At 36.3% G+C, this 13,046-nt stretch overlaps 3 protein-coding genes across 6 annotated transcripts; all 3 read right to left on the reverse strand.

Moving 5' to 3' along the window:
- Positions 1-1,019: 1,019 nt before the first annotated feature.
- LOC123211216 (protein NLP7-like) lies at positions 1,020-7,466 on the reverse strand. 2 transcript variants are annotated; one of them, XM_044629802.1, is made up of 5 exons: positions 7,344-7,466; positions 3,586-4,166; positions 3,294-3,341; positions 2,224-3,163; positions 1,020-2,097 (listed from the first exon to the last, which is right to left on the reverse strand). In XM_044629802.1, exons 2-5 carry the CDS (start codon positions 4,048-4,050, stop codon positions 1,133-1,135), a joined length of 2,418 nt encoding a protein of 805 aa, XP_044485737.1. In that variant the 5' UTR covers positions 4,051-4,166; positions 7,344-7,466; the 3' UTR covers positions 1,020-1,132. The 2 variants fall into 2 exon arrangements, with proteins under 2 accessions (XP_044485737.1, XP_044485736.1); XM_044629801.1 differs by lacking the exon at positions 7,344-7,466 and adding an exon at positions 4,773-5,232.
- Positions 5,364-9,541, reverse strand: LOC123211217 (protein kish-like). 2 transcript variants are annotated; one of them, XM_044629804.1, is made up of 5 exons: positions 9,324-9,541; positions 9,127-9,233; positions 8,574-8,608; positions 7,842-7,934; positions 5,364-7,466 (listed from the first exon to the last, which is right to left on the reverse strand). In XM_044629804.1, the coding sequence occupies exons 1-4, from the start codon at positions 9,489-9,491 to the stop codon at positions 7,867-7,869; spliced, it is 378 nt and encodes a 125-aa protein (XP_044485739.1). In that variant the 5' UTR covers positions 9,492-9,541; the 3' UTR covers positions 5,364-7,466; positions 7,842-7,866. The 2 variants fall into 2 exon arrangements, with proteins under 2 accessions (XP_044485739.1, XP_044485738.1); XM_044629803.1 differs by lacking the exon at positions 5,364-7,466 and adding an exon at positions 7,638-7,759 and having other exon boundaries at positions 9,324-9,540.
- Positions 9,542-10,086: 545 nt separating this feature from the next.
- LOC123211441 (cyclin-dependent kinase E-1-like) lies at positions 10,087-13,031 on the reverse strand. Of its 2 annotated transcripts, none has more exons than XM_044630171.1 (2): positions 12,899-13,031; positions 10,087-12,051 (listed from the first exon to the last, which is right to left on the reverse strand). In XM_044630171.1, exon 2 carries the CDS (start codon positions 11,972-11,974, stop codon positions 10,532-10,534), a length of 1,443 nt encoding a protein of 480 aa, XP_044486106.1. In that variant the 5' UTR covers positions 11,975-12,051; positions 12,899-13,031; the 3' UTR covers positions 10,087-10,531. The 2 variants fall into 2 exon arrangements, with proteins under 2 accessions (XP_044486106.1, XP_044486105.1); XM_044630170.1 differs by having other exon boundaries at positions 12,888-13,025.
- Between the last annotated feature and the right edge of the window lie 15 nt (positions 13,032-13,046).

Raw genomic sequence — 13,046 nt, forward strand, 5'->3', positions numbered from 1 at the left:
TTCGGGATTTTATGTTTATGTTTTTTTTCAGCATAATCTTTTATATATATATATATATATTTATATATTTATTTATTTATGTTTTTTTTTTAAGATAATCCTATATATATTTTATATAATTTATATATATAAATTATATGTTATTATATAAGTAAATATAATTTTATTTTTAATTTAATATTATTTAATTATTTAAATTATTTATATATTTAAATTATATATAAATATATATACAAATAATTTTATCGTTATTTTTATGACTAAGTGTTGGGGAATATAACCATACAAGTTACAAAAATATTCTTGAATACTGGTAGCACTGGGCACAAAAATATTCTTGGATAGTGGTAGCACTGGGCCAGTACAATCCAAAAATTTTGGTCTGAGTGCATGATTTTATTCGCCGTGTCAAATCGTTGCAAGAAAGCCACGAGTTGTACGTCATAACGTAAAAAAAATAAAAAATAATTAAAATTGAACATTTATATTTTTGATGGGTTATCCATTAAAAAAACTTACGGAGACACGACTTACTGTATTAAAGATCGTGTGTCAAATCTTGAAAATTTATGGATCATGGACATGATTTAGCTTGTAATACAATAGACCATATCAATTTTGGTATGAGTCATTGTTAACTCTACTATTAAAAAAGTTGCCTTGGATTCTCCCTTTACCTTTGTAAGATTTTTTTGTTGTAATTACTTAATTAAATGTTAATTATTTATGATAATATGTTATCATATAATTAAATTATTTTAAATTTAAAAATTTAAATAACTTGTTCTAAAAAATTATGAAAGAATTAGAAAGATTCAAGGAACACAAGGTTTCAAAAGAAGCAAGGAGAAGACACAATTTTTGCTTTGTGGGTAATAAAAGATTTCTTCTTTAACATTCCAATACTCGTTCACTTGTTCTCATTAAGCGAGTGTTTAAAAATTTACCCAAGGATTGAAGATAACATCTTAGACGGTAAGGTTGGAAGAAGTTCAAATCCTGCCGTGACACTTCTCACATCAAAGCAAAACCGTGACTTCAAAGAACCAAAATCTAGAAGTTCACTCTCGTAGCATCAACCAAAATCTATAAGAATTAATTATGCTCTAAATTTACCATGTTGACAATTTAATCACAAGTCCCCAGTGCTCTCACAAGAACTTCCAAGGTTGGTCATTAAGTCATGAATTGACAATCTGATTATGTTGTTGCCTACTGATCTTGAGATATCCAAACACTCACGCAAGTCCCCATCACAGGCTATCAGAACCCACTCTTGATCATCATCTACATATTTTACATCAAAAGTACCCACCTCCAACTTCAGCCTCTTGCCCACTTCCTCTTTTAATTCCACGATACCACAACTCAAAGATATTCGGAATCTAATTATATCTTCTCTGTAAGTTGCCTTTATGGTCACACTCTTCATTTCCTGCTGAGCCCGTACACGTGGTATTGGCCAACTTGATTCTGGAAACCGCTCTTCCACAATGGCATCAGCTGCAACTGGACATAGGTTTCTCAGGTCCTTGGAGCTTCCAGCATCCTTGACTAACATTCCTCCAAACAGTTCTTGAGGTTCAGTTGCAGTATCCCCTGTCGTTTGAAATGCCAATTCAGAGGAGCCCCTAGCTTTAAAGCAGGGCTCGTGGATAGCAGAAACAAGTGGATCCTTTGCTGGTGTAGTTTTGATTGCAGGGCTACCTTGGCACGAACCATGAGAAGTAGGGGTCCCAGCACTTTCTTCCCTTGACCCACTCCCAGTTCTGGAACTGTTCGAGCCTTTATCTATAACAGGTAAAAGTGCATTTTGCTCATGAATAAGTTTCTTGAGATCATCACTTCCTGATGTTCTATGGTTGGGAGAGTCACTTTTTTCTCCCATAGGTTTGGAAGGCCGTGAAATGGAACCAACAGCAACTGGAAGTGGATTAGTAGTGAGAGAAGTTGATCCAAATGTTCCATCGGCACCTTGGACAGATTCAATCACATGCTTTAGCTTAGAGAGGGAGCGATTAACCTTATTGATCTTGCGAGATGGCCACCTAGATATCCCATGCTGCCTGCAGATTCGCTTCATTGTTGTAGGACAAACTGCGAAAAAAGAATCCTTCTCAGAGCAAGCTATTGTAATCACTACTAAATAGTGCAGTGAAAAAGAAAATAAAATTCACCAAAAATACACTATAATAAAATGAACACAAATGTGCATATGCATACCACCAAGGCTCTTTGCAGCATCTTTAAGACTCCCAGAAAAATATTGTTGGAGAACTTCAAGACTAACTGATTTCTCAGTCTTTCCACGTTTTCTCTCCGAAGTCTTTTTTGTGCTTTTGTTCTCTTGAAAAGAAACTGGGTTGTGGCTCCTACTCACACTTACAACGTTACCTCCATCATAATTAGTATCAAATCTCACAAGTAACTGCTGCTCCGATAGATCTAGCTGTGGCAACTCTCCCCCTTTTGGTAGTGCATTAGGGCCAGGTGGTGATCTCACAGATTGTAATTGAATAGATTCAAATCTTGAAATAAGTTTCCGGTCCACAGAAGCCTCAATGATTTCGATTGATCCTTCATCCTCCTCATATTCTACCCCAGAGGCAACCTTAAGACTCTGGAAATGCTGCTTCATTGTTGCTAATATGGAGCCTAACAAAGTCCGTTGCTCATAACTGTCTTTGATATCAGGAGGCAAAAAAAATTCTAGAATGTAATCATCATCTCCAGTATAAGCACTCCGTAAGCAGATAGCGAAACAGCTGGTTAATCCAAACATATGTGCATAGTGTACTAATGGGTACTCAGATTTGCAGAATTGAGTAATATCATTGCAGAAGCAAGAACTGAGGGAGAAAAATGCCCTCCCAGCAACCCCCTGACCCTTTTGTAGGTGATGCTCAACACAAGCCTCTCGAAAACCCCAAATGTGACCATCTACTATGTAGAAAGCAACATCAGTTATTGACAAGCAGACTCGTCCCATGCAGCTAATATCAATGCTACTACAGCTTTTCTTCAAACCACCACCGTGGGCCAGAACACTGCGATGCCTGCATGGAACCCAGGTCTGAGCTAATGGTAATTTGTGAGTTTCACACACAACTGACAATATCTCCAAAATCTCTGCCAGCGCATTTTGGCGACCCTCATTGCAAATCTGGTTTAAAAGCATTGCAAAGTATGTGCATCTGTCAGAACAGAGAGAAGAATGAAAGAACAACAAAAGATTTATCTTCTTGGTTCCAAAACAAGCATCAGAATCAACAAGCATTAGGGTCATAATTTACCTGTGCAATGGTGTGATTCAGGATTTCTGAACTTTTGAGATTTACAGCCTGCATGAAAACTGAAATAATGTGACTGAAAATTTTTGTCAAATTAGATTTCAAAATAAGTTTTCCCTACAAGTACGTAATTATGATAATTAAAAAGAAAATACTAATTATATAAGCTACAACATGTTCCGAATGAATAAATAATTAAATTCCCCTAAATAATCTAATATACATCATTACTAGCTCATTAACTATGAACTGAAGTTACACTAAACACGTTATGCAAGGGGATAGTGTGTCCAACCTCAAGAGCTTTGCCTAATTTATCAACATCTGGAGCATAGTTAATCTTCTGTGATGTCATTATGAGCTCAATTACACCAACACAGGACTGCCCAAAAGGTTCAAAGACAGGCAGAGCCATGGTTCCTCGAACATTATGATAACGTGCATGATCAAGTCGTGAATACTCTTTACTGGAGTAATACTGCACATCGGGTGTCCATTCCGGCAACTTTTGCCAGAAAACACGGCCAGGAAGCCCAAGCTCTCCATCATTATCTCCATCCACAGAAAACATATACATCAGAGAGATTATCCTATACTGATGTAGGCCACTACTATGGGGACCAAGTACAAATGGTTGCCCTGAAGTTGTTAGAACATACTGACTCCCGACTTTTACAGGCATCCACACTTGAGCTAGAAAATGTTGCTCAGTTGATTCTTTGAAGTGTCGCAATGCTTGGGTCATCCTCTCCTTGATCATACAATATCCATCTGAGTTTTCTAAAGGCACCAGTCCCACAAAAGGAGAAGGAAGGCTAGAAAGCCTTCTGTTTTCGTCATTATCTTTCGGGGTTTCAGTTTCAGTAGCCAGATTACCTGCAATGAGTAACATTTCAACCAAAAAGACCAATGAGAGAAATCCAGAGCATCATATGTTAATTTCTTCATCAATCATGATTGAGTTATAACAATGTAGACCTTCAAATCATGACCATATCCCAAATAAACAAAGGGAAGAGAACACAGAATATCGCTCCAGAAGAGACCAAAATCCTAGAACTAAAGCCGGGCTGATCAGGAACAAACAACGTCACCGAGTTTACTGTACATTTAATGATCCGTTTAGTCGCCCTTAAATTAATTCGAAAGATTAAAACTCTTAAAAGCCGTTGATTTCTGTTTTCTGAGCAGTCGTGTCCTCAAAATCACGTATTTCATTGTTCTATTCGAAATAAAAAAAGCTGGCTCCTAAATTCTGAGCTTTCTCAACAGAAGAATAAAGCTCAATAAACCCAGATAACCCTTTTATTAAAGCAAAAGTCCTCGTTCTTTGAAGTCAATATTGGAACTTACAAATTTTCGGTTCAGAGGGAGCTAACTCAACAGAAACAAACCCATGAAAATAAACACCTAAAAAATTAAAAAAAAAAAAAATCGACTTCTTCAACTAACATTTAAGAAAGAGTGGATATTTGGCATTACCCGTGATTCTATCATCCTTGTCGGCGTCAGCAAAAGCCCAAAGGGGAGAGCAAGGCTGTTCGGAGGAAGCAATAAGAAAGGGAGACATGGGGTTGGAAACAAAACCGATCGGATCCAACGGCCAAGGATTATCAACATCAAAATCAACGTCCAAGTCCATGATGGACGAAACTGCCGTCGCTACAACCGTAACGCCCTTTGAACCAGAAGATGGAACGTCGACGTGGGTATCTTTGTCCGGTTCGGGCATTGTCTCCGGTTGTTAAAAGCCAATATATAAATTAAGAAAAAAGAGAAGAGGATATATATTGAAAGAGAAAGAGAGGTTGAAGCTTGAGATGAAGTTGGGTTGGTAAAAATTTGCAGAGTATATGTGATTCCATTAGCCATGGAGTCCAATTCATATAACAGTTACACTTGTTGCTTGATCTACAAAATTATTATATAGATAAATTATCCTCTGCTGCTCCCTTCCATCGTAACAATCGGCCTTCTCTTTTGTCGTCTTCTTCTTCACCTGCTCTTCCTTGTCTACTACAACATTAATCAACTCAACATCTACGGGCTCACATCCCCCTTTTTCTTGTTTTCTTTTTCTGTTTTAACTTTGTTTTAAGCTGTTGTTTGTTGAAGTCGCTTGGCAAACTGGGAGTTTGCTGAAGGTTTCCAACTTTCTATAAATTGGGCTGGATCCGAAGATTCGAGCTCAGGACAGTCCCAGCGTCAGCGGGAAGAATACAGAGTAAAATTGTTTTTGAAATGGTTAAGAAAACCGAATTGGATTAAATTTGTCTATTGAACTGATTTGATTGAGATTTAATTATCAATTCAGTCTGAATGAAACTGGAACGTTTTAGACGGTAGTTCTATCAAGTTAACCGTAACAGTTTTCTGTTCAACTATCAGTCCCCTGTGGGTCAAAGCCATGATGTTACCAAACGACACACCATCATCGTACCATAAGTTTCGTTTGTGACATACTATAAATATCTGCTGATTAAAATCCCACTGTCAAATTTATTCAGAAGTGCTTTTGTAACTTGAACAGTTATTTTCTTGAAATTCCCCAAAAATGTAATAATGGAGCTGAACAACTTAAAAATTGCCTCCCTATTCATTCAGTTCACAACACTGAGCAATCAATCGACATCCCCTTGCATTAGATCAAACCATCTTACCTACTCGTTGCTAGGATTTTTTGCATCAACACCATAAACTATTTGCCCACAAAGGGCAAAAGAAATTAAAAGAGAGCTAAATCCGAGAGCTTAAATGACCCTTTCCTTTTGTTGAGAAGTAAATCTTCAAAAAGGCAAGTATAAACTACAAGTTGGAAAAAATCAAATGATCTGTGTCACTACATGTTACTCCCCTGGATAGAAAAAGGAAAAATAATGATCCACTAATCCCACTTGTCTCCAAGATGAAGCCATTGTTGAGGCTGAATATGCAACCACTTGAAACTTCGCTTTTGCGTATTGATGGTATAGAAAAAGCAATTGTGACTTCATCACTTTCACCCTTCCGTTCAAATGACAATGCAATAAAATAACTTCACATAATGTTTATTCATTCATGCTCTAAGCAAAGAAATAGTGGAGATGAAACTGAGTGATGGTGGACAAAAAGTTCTAGTTTTGCGGAAAAGTTGGACAGAATATTTACAGATTGTGCTGACAACCAGATCATATCATACAGCTAATAACAATCTGATGCTGGAATTAGCAAATTCTTCGATATGACTGTAAAAATTTGATAAAATTACTATTAGAATCTCAGCACATCAGGGCCACTTGAATATAATTCTTGTCTTCAGTTTATTCACTGAAGGATTCATTTGGCTGCCTATCAAATCTTTTGTTTTGGTTGGATTATATAGAAGAATTTGTGCACGGAATCAATGAATATATAAAGGGGAAAAATATAATGGGGGAATCATTAAGTGACAAATATATATACATCAGCAGCAAACATCAAAGGAGGCCAGCATAAAAAAATAACATTCAGTGCCTAAACAAAGACTCGCTAACAAACTTTAGTTAATGTTCATTATTCATGGAACTTTCATCACTGTTGACCACGACAGAACAATATAATAAATTGAGAAGACATTCTTTGGTACGAGGAAAGTGACAAATGCAGAACTTATTCTAGGTTTAAGACATGACCAAAGTTATTGTAGCTGCAGCTGCCCATAGTTGGATCAGCCACATTACTTCAATAAACATAATAAGACAAGAACCCAGACGAAACATGTAAAAAGCAAAAAGAAGTATCCAAAGGTTAGGTCTCTTTTGTTCGGTCTTTTAAATGTCGTGATCGATACATATATTTTGATCTGAACCAAGCAATGAGCTTCAGGAACTTGAGAAAAAAAGGGAATCAAAGGGACCTACCTTTCATTATTACTATAGCAAGAGTGAATCAGCAGTAAATTCATAATATGTTTTTACTGTAAACTTGGGCTCCATAAAAGCTTGAAGAAACATTTTAATCCAATCTTTAAAAAAAAAAAAAAAAACATTATTACCGTCTTACCTGCTTCCTAGCTAAAATGGTTTACAAGTTTACCTCATCATACTGCTATGGTCTGCAAAGAGGCCTCTGGAGCAACACTCTCATCTGATGCAGCAACCTAATCCTTCCATCTTTTCAGAGATCCCATTTTGAATTCCATATGTTCATTATAGTAATCTGTTGGAAAACAAAACCGGAAGGACAAAAGCCTAATATACACAACAGTTTGTCTTTACACCCTGTTCACATAAATGCAAAGGTGATAACCACCAGGCAAACATCTTCAAATAAAGTGTGTTTAAAATCTATATGGTGGAGTTGTAATAGCAAAAAGCTATCAAAATCCCATTAGAAAAAGGAGGTTCTATGCCATATTTGCAACAACTAGTACACTTGTACAAATTGTGTTTTCAATAGCACATTTTATGTGCAACAACCAAGTCTGATGCCTTTGGCAATTACATCTCCAACTACAAGACAAAATTAAAAAAAATAATGACAATCATACAAACCAATCAGCAGCACATGAGTGAAATGGATTAAAGGACCTACTTCAAGTGTACCAATGAAATCCAACTCAGAAAAAAAGTATCGATACACCCATCGTAATGCAGCCTGCAGCCACCCAAGGGCTCAACCGTTCACCTGTTTCAAATAAACAAATAAAATCATCCACGTGTCAGACTATTTGATTATATAAGCCAGTCCTGTCTGTGAAACAGGATATTGGGAGGGTGGAGAATTTTCTTTGAATAAAGGGCTCATTCCAAGGTTTGAATGTAAGAGATTACACTTTTTCAACAATTTTATCATTACACAAGGTAATGAACTAGGAATAGACTAGTAATAAACTCTGGATGCATATTTACAATATAAATGACAAAGCATCATATGTGCCAGTCAATGACTAAAAAGTCATCATGCCTGGCTTGGACAACATAAGCATCTTTCTATGTCACTTTCTATGTATCAAACAAGAAAGATAGAGAAATTTTTTTCCTAAATCACATGTGCCCTGTTCATCATGCCAGTGTTTGTGGTGGTTGAAAATGGAAAGAATTCTTCAATTTCAGCCATGAGTTAGGCCATATTAAATGGAAGAAGTTTCATGCAAAAATCTCAATATCTACCAATGCTATATACAACCTCATTTGCAGAGTAACATGGCGGAAGATCTTTACTAATATCTCTAACATTCATAAAGGGCAAAGCAAAAAAAACCACAGAGTATTTTGTCAATAATTAATCATGCATTCATGCCTGCAAAAAACTCTACAAACCCACCTATTCTGGCTGCCTTCCAAAAGAATCCCCGAAACCTGCCACAAGAGAACACCCCATAAGAGGTACAACTTGGCTTCCATGGAAACAGAAGCATCACATTCACAGGAAAAAGTTTCACAGATTCTAACACAATTGTCATTTTAAAGCTGATAAACTACTAACAATCTTCCAGAACGAAAGATCAAGAACCAACTATAACTTTGTCTTTTCTTCGTTACTTTCCATGTAGAGTTGGATCTCTAAACTCTAACAAAAATCAATACTCGAGAACAAAAATGACTCAGACATACAAAAATAATGATAAAAAACTGCAACACATATACTGATCCTATTTATAAATTCTCATATGAAAATTATTTTTTCAGACATACAAAAATAATGATAAAAAACTGCAACACATACACTGATCCTATTTATAAATTCTTATATGAAAATTATTTTGAAAAAAAAAAAAAAACTAATAAATCAAATTCAATCGGACATTCAAAAAGTGACGCTCATCTGCAACACATAGTAAAAGCAAAATACTGATTACAAAAAGTCTGATACGAACCCAGTTTTCTGTTCGAGAATAGTGGGAAATTGCATCTTCACATAAGTGCAAGTGCAAATCACAAGCAGCACCACCGTCAAAAACGAATGGAAATTGAAAAGCGCCGACTGTTTCAAAAAAGAAAAAAAAGAGTTTTAAATTTTAGATAATTCATGAAATAATAATAATAATAAATTTATAGACGAAATATCCAATACCATTTTGAATTTGATCCGGGCTGTATAGAACTGATTGTTCTTTTCTCCTGTTGCGTTTAGTCTCGATTTCTTTCCCCTTCTGGATGTTCGGAGAAATGGAGAACGTACTACAAAAAACAATATCAATGTGGGAAACGACGTCGTTTGTTTAGACGGCACATTACACATTTCCTATTATTTTCACCAATTAAATTCAAATCAGACTAAATAAACCATAAAATAATATTTAATCAAATAGTATTTGATTTTTTGATATAGGATGTATATTTTAGATGAACTTGATTAAAGTTCTAAATAATTGATTTATGATTTGATGCATTTAAATCTTAATAATTGTAAAATTTTATATCAATGTCAGTATAATTACTTAAACTGATTAGTTTCGTGGTTAAATCATGCACGGATATGATTTATCTTATTCAAAAACCATCTTAACTTAACGATTAATTAAACTTTAAATATCAAGCTCAATCAAATTAATGATTAAATCTCAATCAAACCATTAAACTAACCCATCCGAGTTTTGAAACATTGATATATGATGGTGATATCTCACCAAGAAGCGATTAAAGAAGAAAAAAAGAATTTGCACTAATTTATTTATTTATTATTTTTATTGAAACCCCGACTAATGTGACACATTTCTATTAATCAAATTTCGAAAAGGTTTGACAGAATGTAATAGAAAATGTTTTATATTTACATTGCAGCTGGGTATAATGAGGAAAATGAATAATATATACTTAAAGATCAGCATAATATGTTAATTTTAAATGACCAAGTCCGATTAAATTCAATAAACTTAATATCAAAAGACGATACATGAACTCACACAGAGTCACAGGTAGAGTTACAAGTACAAACACATCCCTACAACTTTCAATCTTTTTCTTATCCCCAAGCACTTTCAGAGTCACAAAAATGACAATATCCCTGCGAGAATAAGAATCTTCATTGATGTTTTCCTGTCAGGGTCGGTTAGTCAGCTGCAATTCCTCGTCATGAGTATACACTCTAAGATTCTTTCCAGCCACACATGGATCACTGAGTCCTGAGAGAAAAGGCATATCTACAAGCAGCATGTCTACTGCTCAGAAAACCCCAATCTTTCTTGGGTTGATTCAGTCTGTTAAGCCTGTCCAGATCCTTTAAGTCATTGTGTTTTGCAGAAATCATCTGATTGGGACACTGAATTAAATGTCGTTTGCTCATTGGCGTCTTCTCTGTTGTGGAGTGTATCCAGGCATTCCTGTTCCTTGATCTCTTCTCCGTAACTGTTGCTGCTGATGGGCCTGGGTAGCAATACCCCGCTGCATAGGCATGCCACCTGGATTCATTCCACTTGCTGCTGCCTGAGCAGGGAAATTGTATCCCATCATACCCTGAGGTTGCATCCTTTGCATGCCAATTCCAGGCATTGGTCGAGGAACAGATCTATTTGGAACAGCATGAGGCCCTGCCATGTTCCCAGGGATAGCATTCGTATTTGACACTGGCTGGGGAGGTTGAAGGCTTGCTGTCCCTTCAAAATCCGTATTTGAGTCCACAGGACGAGTAGGATAATTCACAACTTTGTCCCCAGGCTGTGATGAAACCAGTGCATTGCGCCCTGGTAGAGGTTCCATCTTAAAATATTCGTGCTCCAGAGCTTGTGCAGCAGTTATTCGCTTTCGGGGATCATACTCAAGCATCTTAGATAGAAGGTCATATGCAGGACTTTTTGGAGGGAGATGAACAACATTATAAAGTCCATTACTCTCATATTTATGTCCTTGAATATGCTGTGAATCTGATTGCCAGTGGGGAAGACTTGCAAGAGTTGGCCACTTTTCTGGTGTTGGATGCCCTAAGATCTTGAATATCTTATCAAGTTGATCAAGCTGGAAAGGGTTTTGAGTGGTTTTGGCTTCTGCCCCTTGAAACAGAGGCTTCAAAGTCAAAAGCTCAGCAAAAATGCATCCCACAGCCCACATATCAACGGCACTTGTATAGTGTTTTGCACCAAGAAGCAGCTCAGGGGCACGATACCAAATGGTTACCACAACCCCATTTTCAGATAAGAACTTGAGAGGAGCTTGATAAATTCTTGCAAGTCCAAAATCTGCAATTTTTACTACCCCTTGTTCCTCTCCTTCACCCATAACCAAGATATTTGATGGCTTAAGGTCTCGATGTATTATCCAATTACTATGGAGGTAATTCAGTCCATTCAACAGCTGCCAGAGCAATGATTTCACAGTGTACTGATTGATAGTCTGATTAACCTTATCCCTGTGGTGTCTAATGATTTCGTAGAGGTCATACTCAGCATAATCAAATGCCAGGTACAATGACATGTCGGCATGGTTAATGTGCACATTGACAAGCTTCACTACATTCTCATGATTAATCTCCCGAAGCAACATTATTTCACGGATGGCAGTGGGGGAGACACCATCACCATCTTTAGATTGCTTAAATTTCTTGATGGCTATTGATTTTCCACGTTGAGACTTAATTCTTGCCAGAAACACAAGACCATAAGTGCCTTCACCAATCTTCCCTATAAGATTATACCGTTGCAGCCACTCTGGCTTCTCACTACTGTTGTTGTTGGAGGCACCTGAACTGGTTGTAACACCTCTGCTATTGGTGTTGTTGCCATCTCCCATGATTTCCACACTACAGCATGGACAGTCTAAAACTATTCACGTGGTTTTCTGCCAGCAGTGTTTGTGGCTACAGCCTCCTGAAGTTAACAAAAGCTAGAATGTAAATTACACTAATGAAAATATATATGAAGGAACAAATACAGAAGTTGAAGAATTGCAGATGGCAAGGATGAGTTTAGCTAGAAAAGTATTTACAGTATCTGCATAGAAAAATGTCACAGTGCTACATGTTACAGGGATTACTTCGAGATCAACAAAGAATTTTTTTTTTTCAAAAAATGGCCCAAAGGTTACAAAAATTTTTAACAACCATAGTCGTCCATGGAAGCAAGAAATGCATTTATCAGACAACTACCAGACATTAAGTATCTACCCTATTTACCATTTGGCAAAAACTTCAATGCCCTGATTTGTTCTAATCAACTTTGTAAAACTAATACGAATTATAGTTCCTTTACAAAATATATCACAAAGCAATATACAAAAAAAATCAAAAAACATCACCCTTTCTTCAGTTTTTTAAAAAAAAAAAGAGAAACTCCTAAAGCACACCAATAACTAGAAAAACCTTTCCACATAAGAATTGAGGAATTTACAATTATAATCTCTAGATTATTTTTCTGAAGAAAAACCATTTACAAGCTTAAACGAAGTTCATTCTTTCATACATAAGGAAAAATCATTTCTTTCAATTTACATGAGAAGACAGTAAAGATGTAAATCACCATCGAATACATTAAATCTGACACCAGAAGCACCAGATCCCGCAATTCATGGATTCTACAACTCAATAATACTAAAACAATCTGACAAATTTCAAATCAACGATCGAGCTAAAATTCGAATAATCAGAACAAAAAGAACCCTAGAAAATTCAAAATATTTCCCCCAAAAGAAATTTTCACAGGTGAACCTGATGAATACTTGGACACAGGGGAAGATCACACAAAGCTGCTTGAAGCTACGAGATTTTTACTGCGATACCAATTTAGAAATTATATTATGCCTTTTGGGGAGTCGCCGAGTCCAGACTCAGTCTCTCGTTGTTCTTCATCTCTCCTTTTGGTTATTA

This window comes from Mangifera indica, chromosome 3 (genome assembly GCF_011075055.1).
Source record: "Mangifera indica cultivar Alphonso chromosome 3, CATAS_Mindica_2.1, whole genome shotgun sequence".
NCBI classification, from domain to species: Eukaryota; Viridiplantae; Streptophyta; class Magnoliopsida; order Sapindales; family Anacardiaceae; genus Mangifera; species Mangifera indica.

Excerpts from the sequence above, each read along its gene's own strand:
- LOC123211441 (XM_044630171.1), bottom strand. The coding sequence starts at position 11,974 with ATGGGAGATGGCAACAACACCAATAGCAGAGGTGTTACAACCAGTTCA.
- LOC123211216 (XM_044629801.1), bottom strand. The coding sequence starts at position 5,022 with ATGCCCGAACCGGACAAAGATACCCACGTCGACGTTCCATCTTCTGGT. Across the intron at positions 3,342-3,585 it reads AATTAGGCAAAGCTCTTGAG|GCTGTAAATCTCAAAAGTTC; the intron begins GTTGGACACACT and ends GTTTTCATGCAG. Across the intron at positions 3,164-3,293 it reads TGAATCACACCATTGCACAG|ATTTGCAATGAGGGTCGCCA; the intron begins GTAAATTATGAC and ends CTTTTAAACCAG.
- LOC123211217 (XM_044629804.1), bottom strand. The coding sequence starts at position 9,491 with ATGTGTAATGTGCCGTCTAAACAAACGACGTCGTTTCCCACATTGATA. Across the intron at positions 9,234-9,323 it reads CCCGGATCAAATTCAAAATG|TCGGCGCTTTTCAATTTCCA; the intron begins GTATTGGATATT and ends TTTTTGAAACAG. Across the intron at positions 8,609-9,126 it reads ATTCTCGAACAGAAAACTGG|GTTTCGGGGATTCTTTTGGA; the intron begins GTTCGTATCAGA and ends CTCTTGTGGCAG.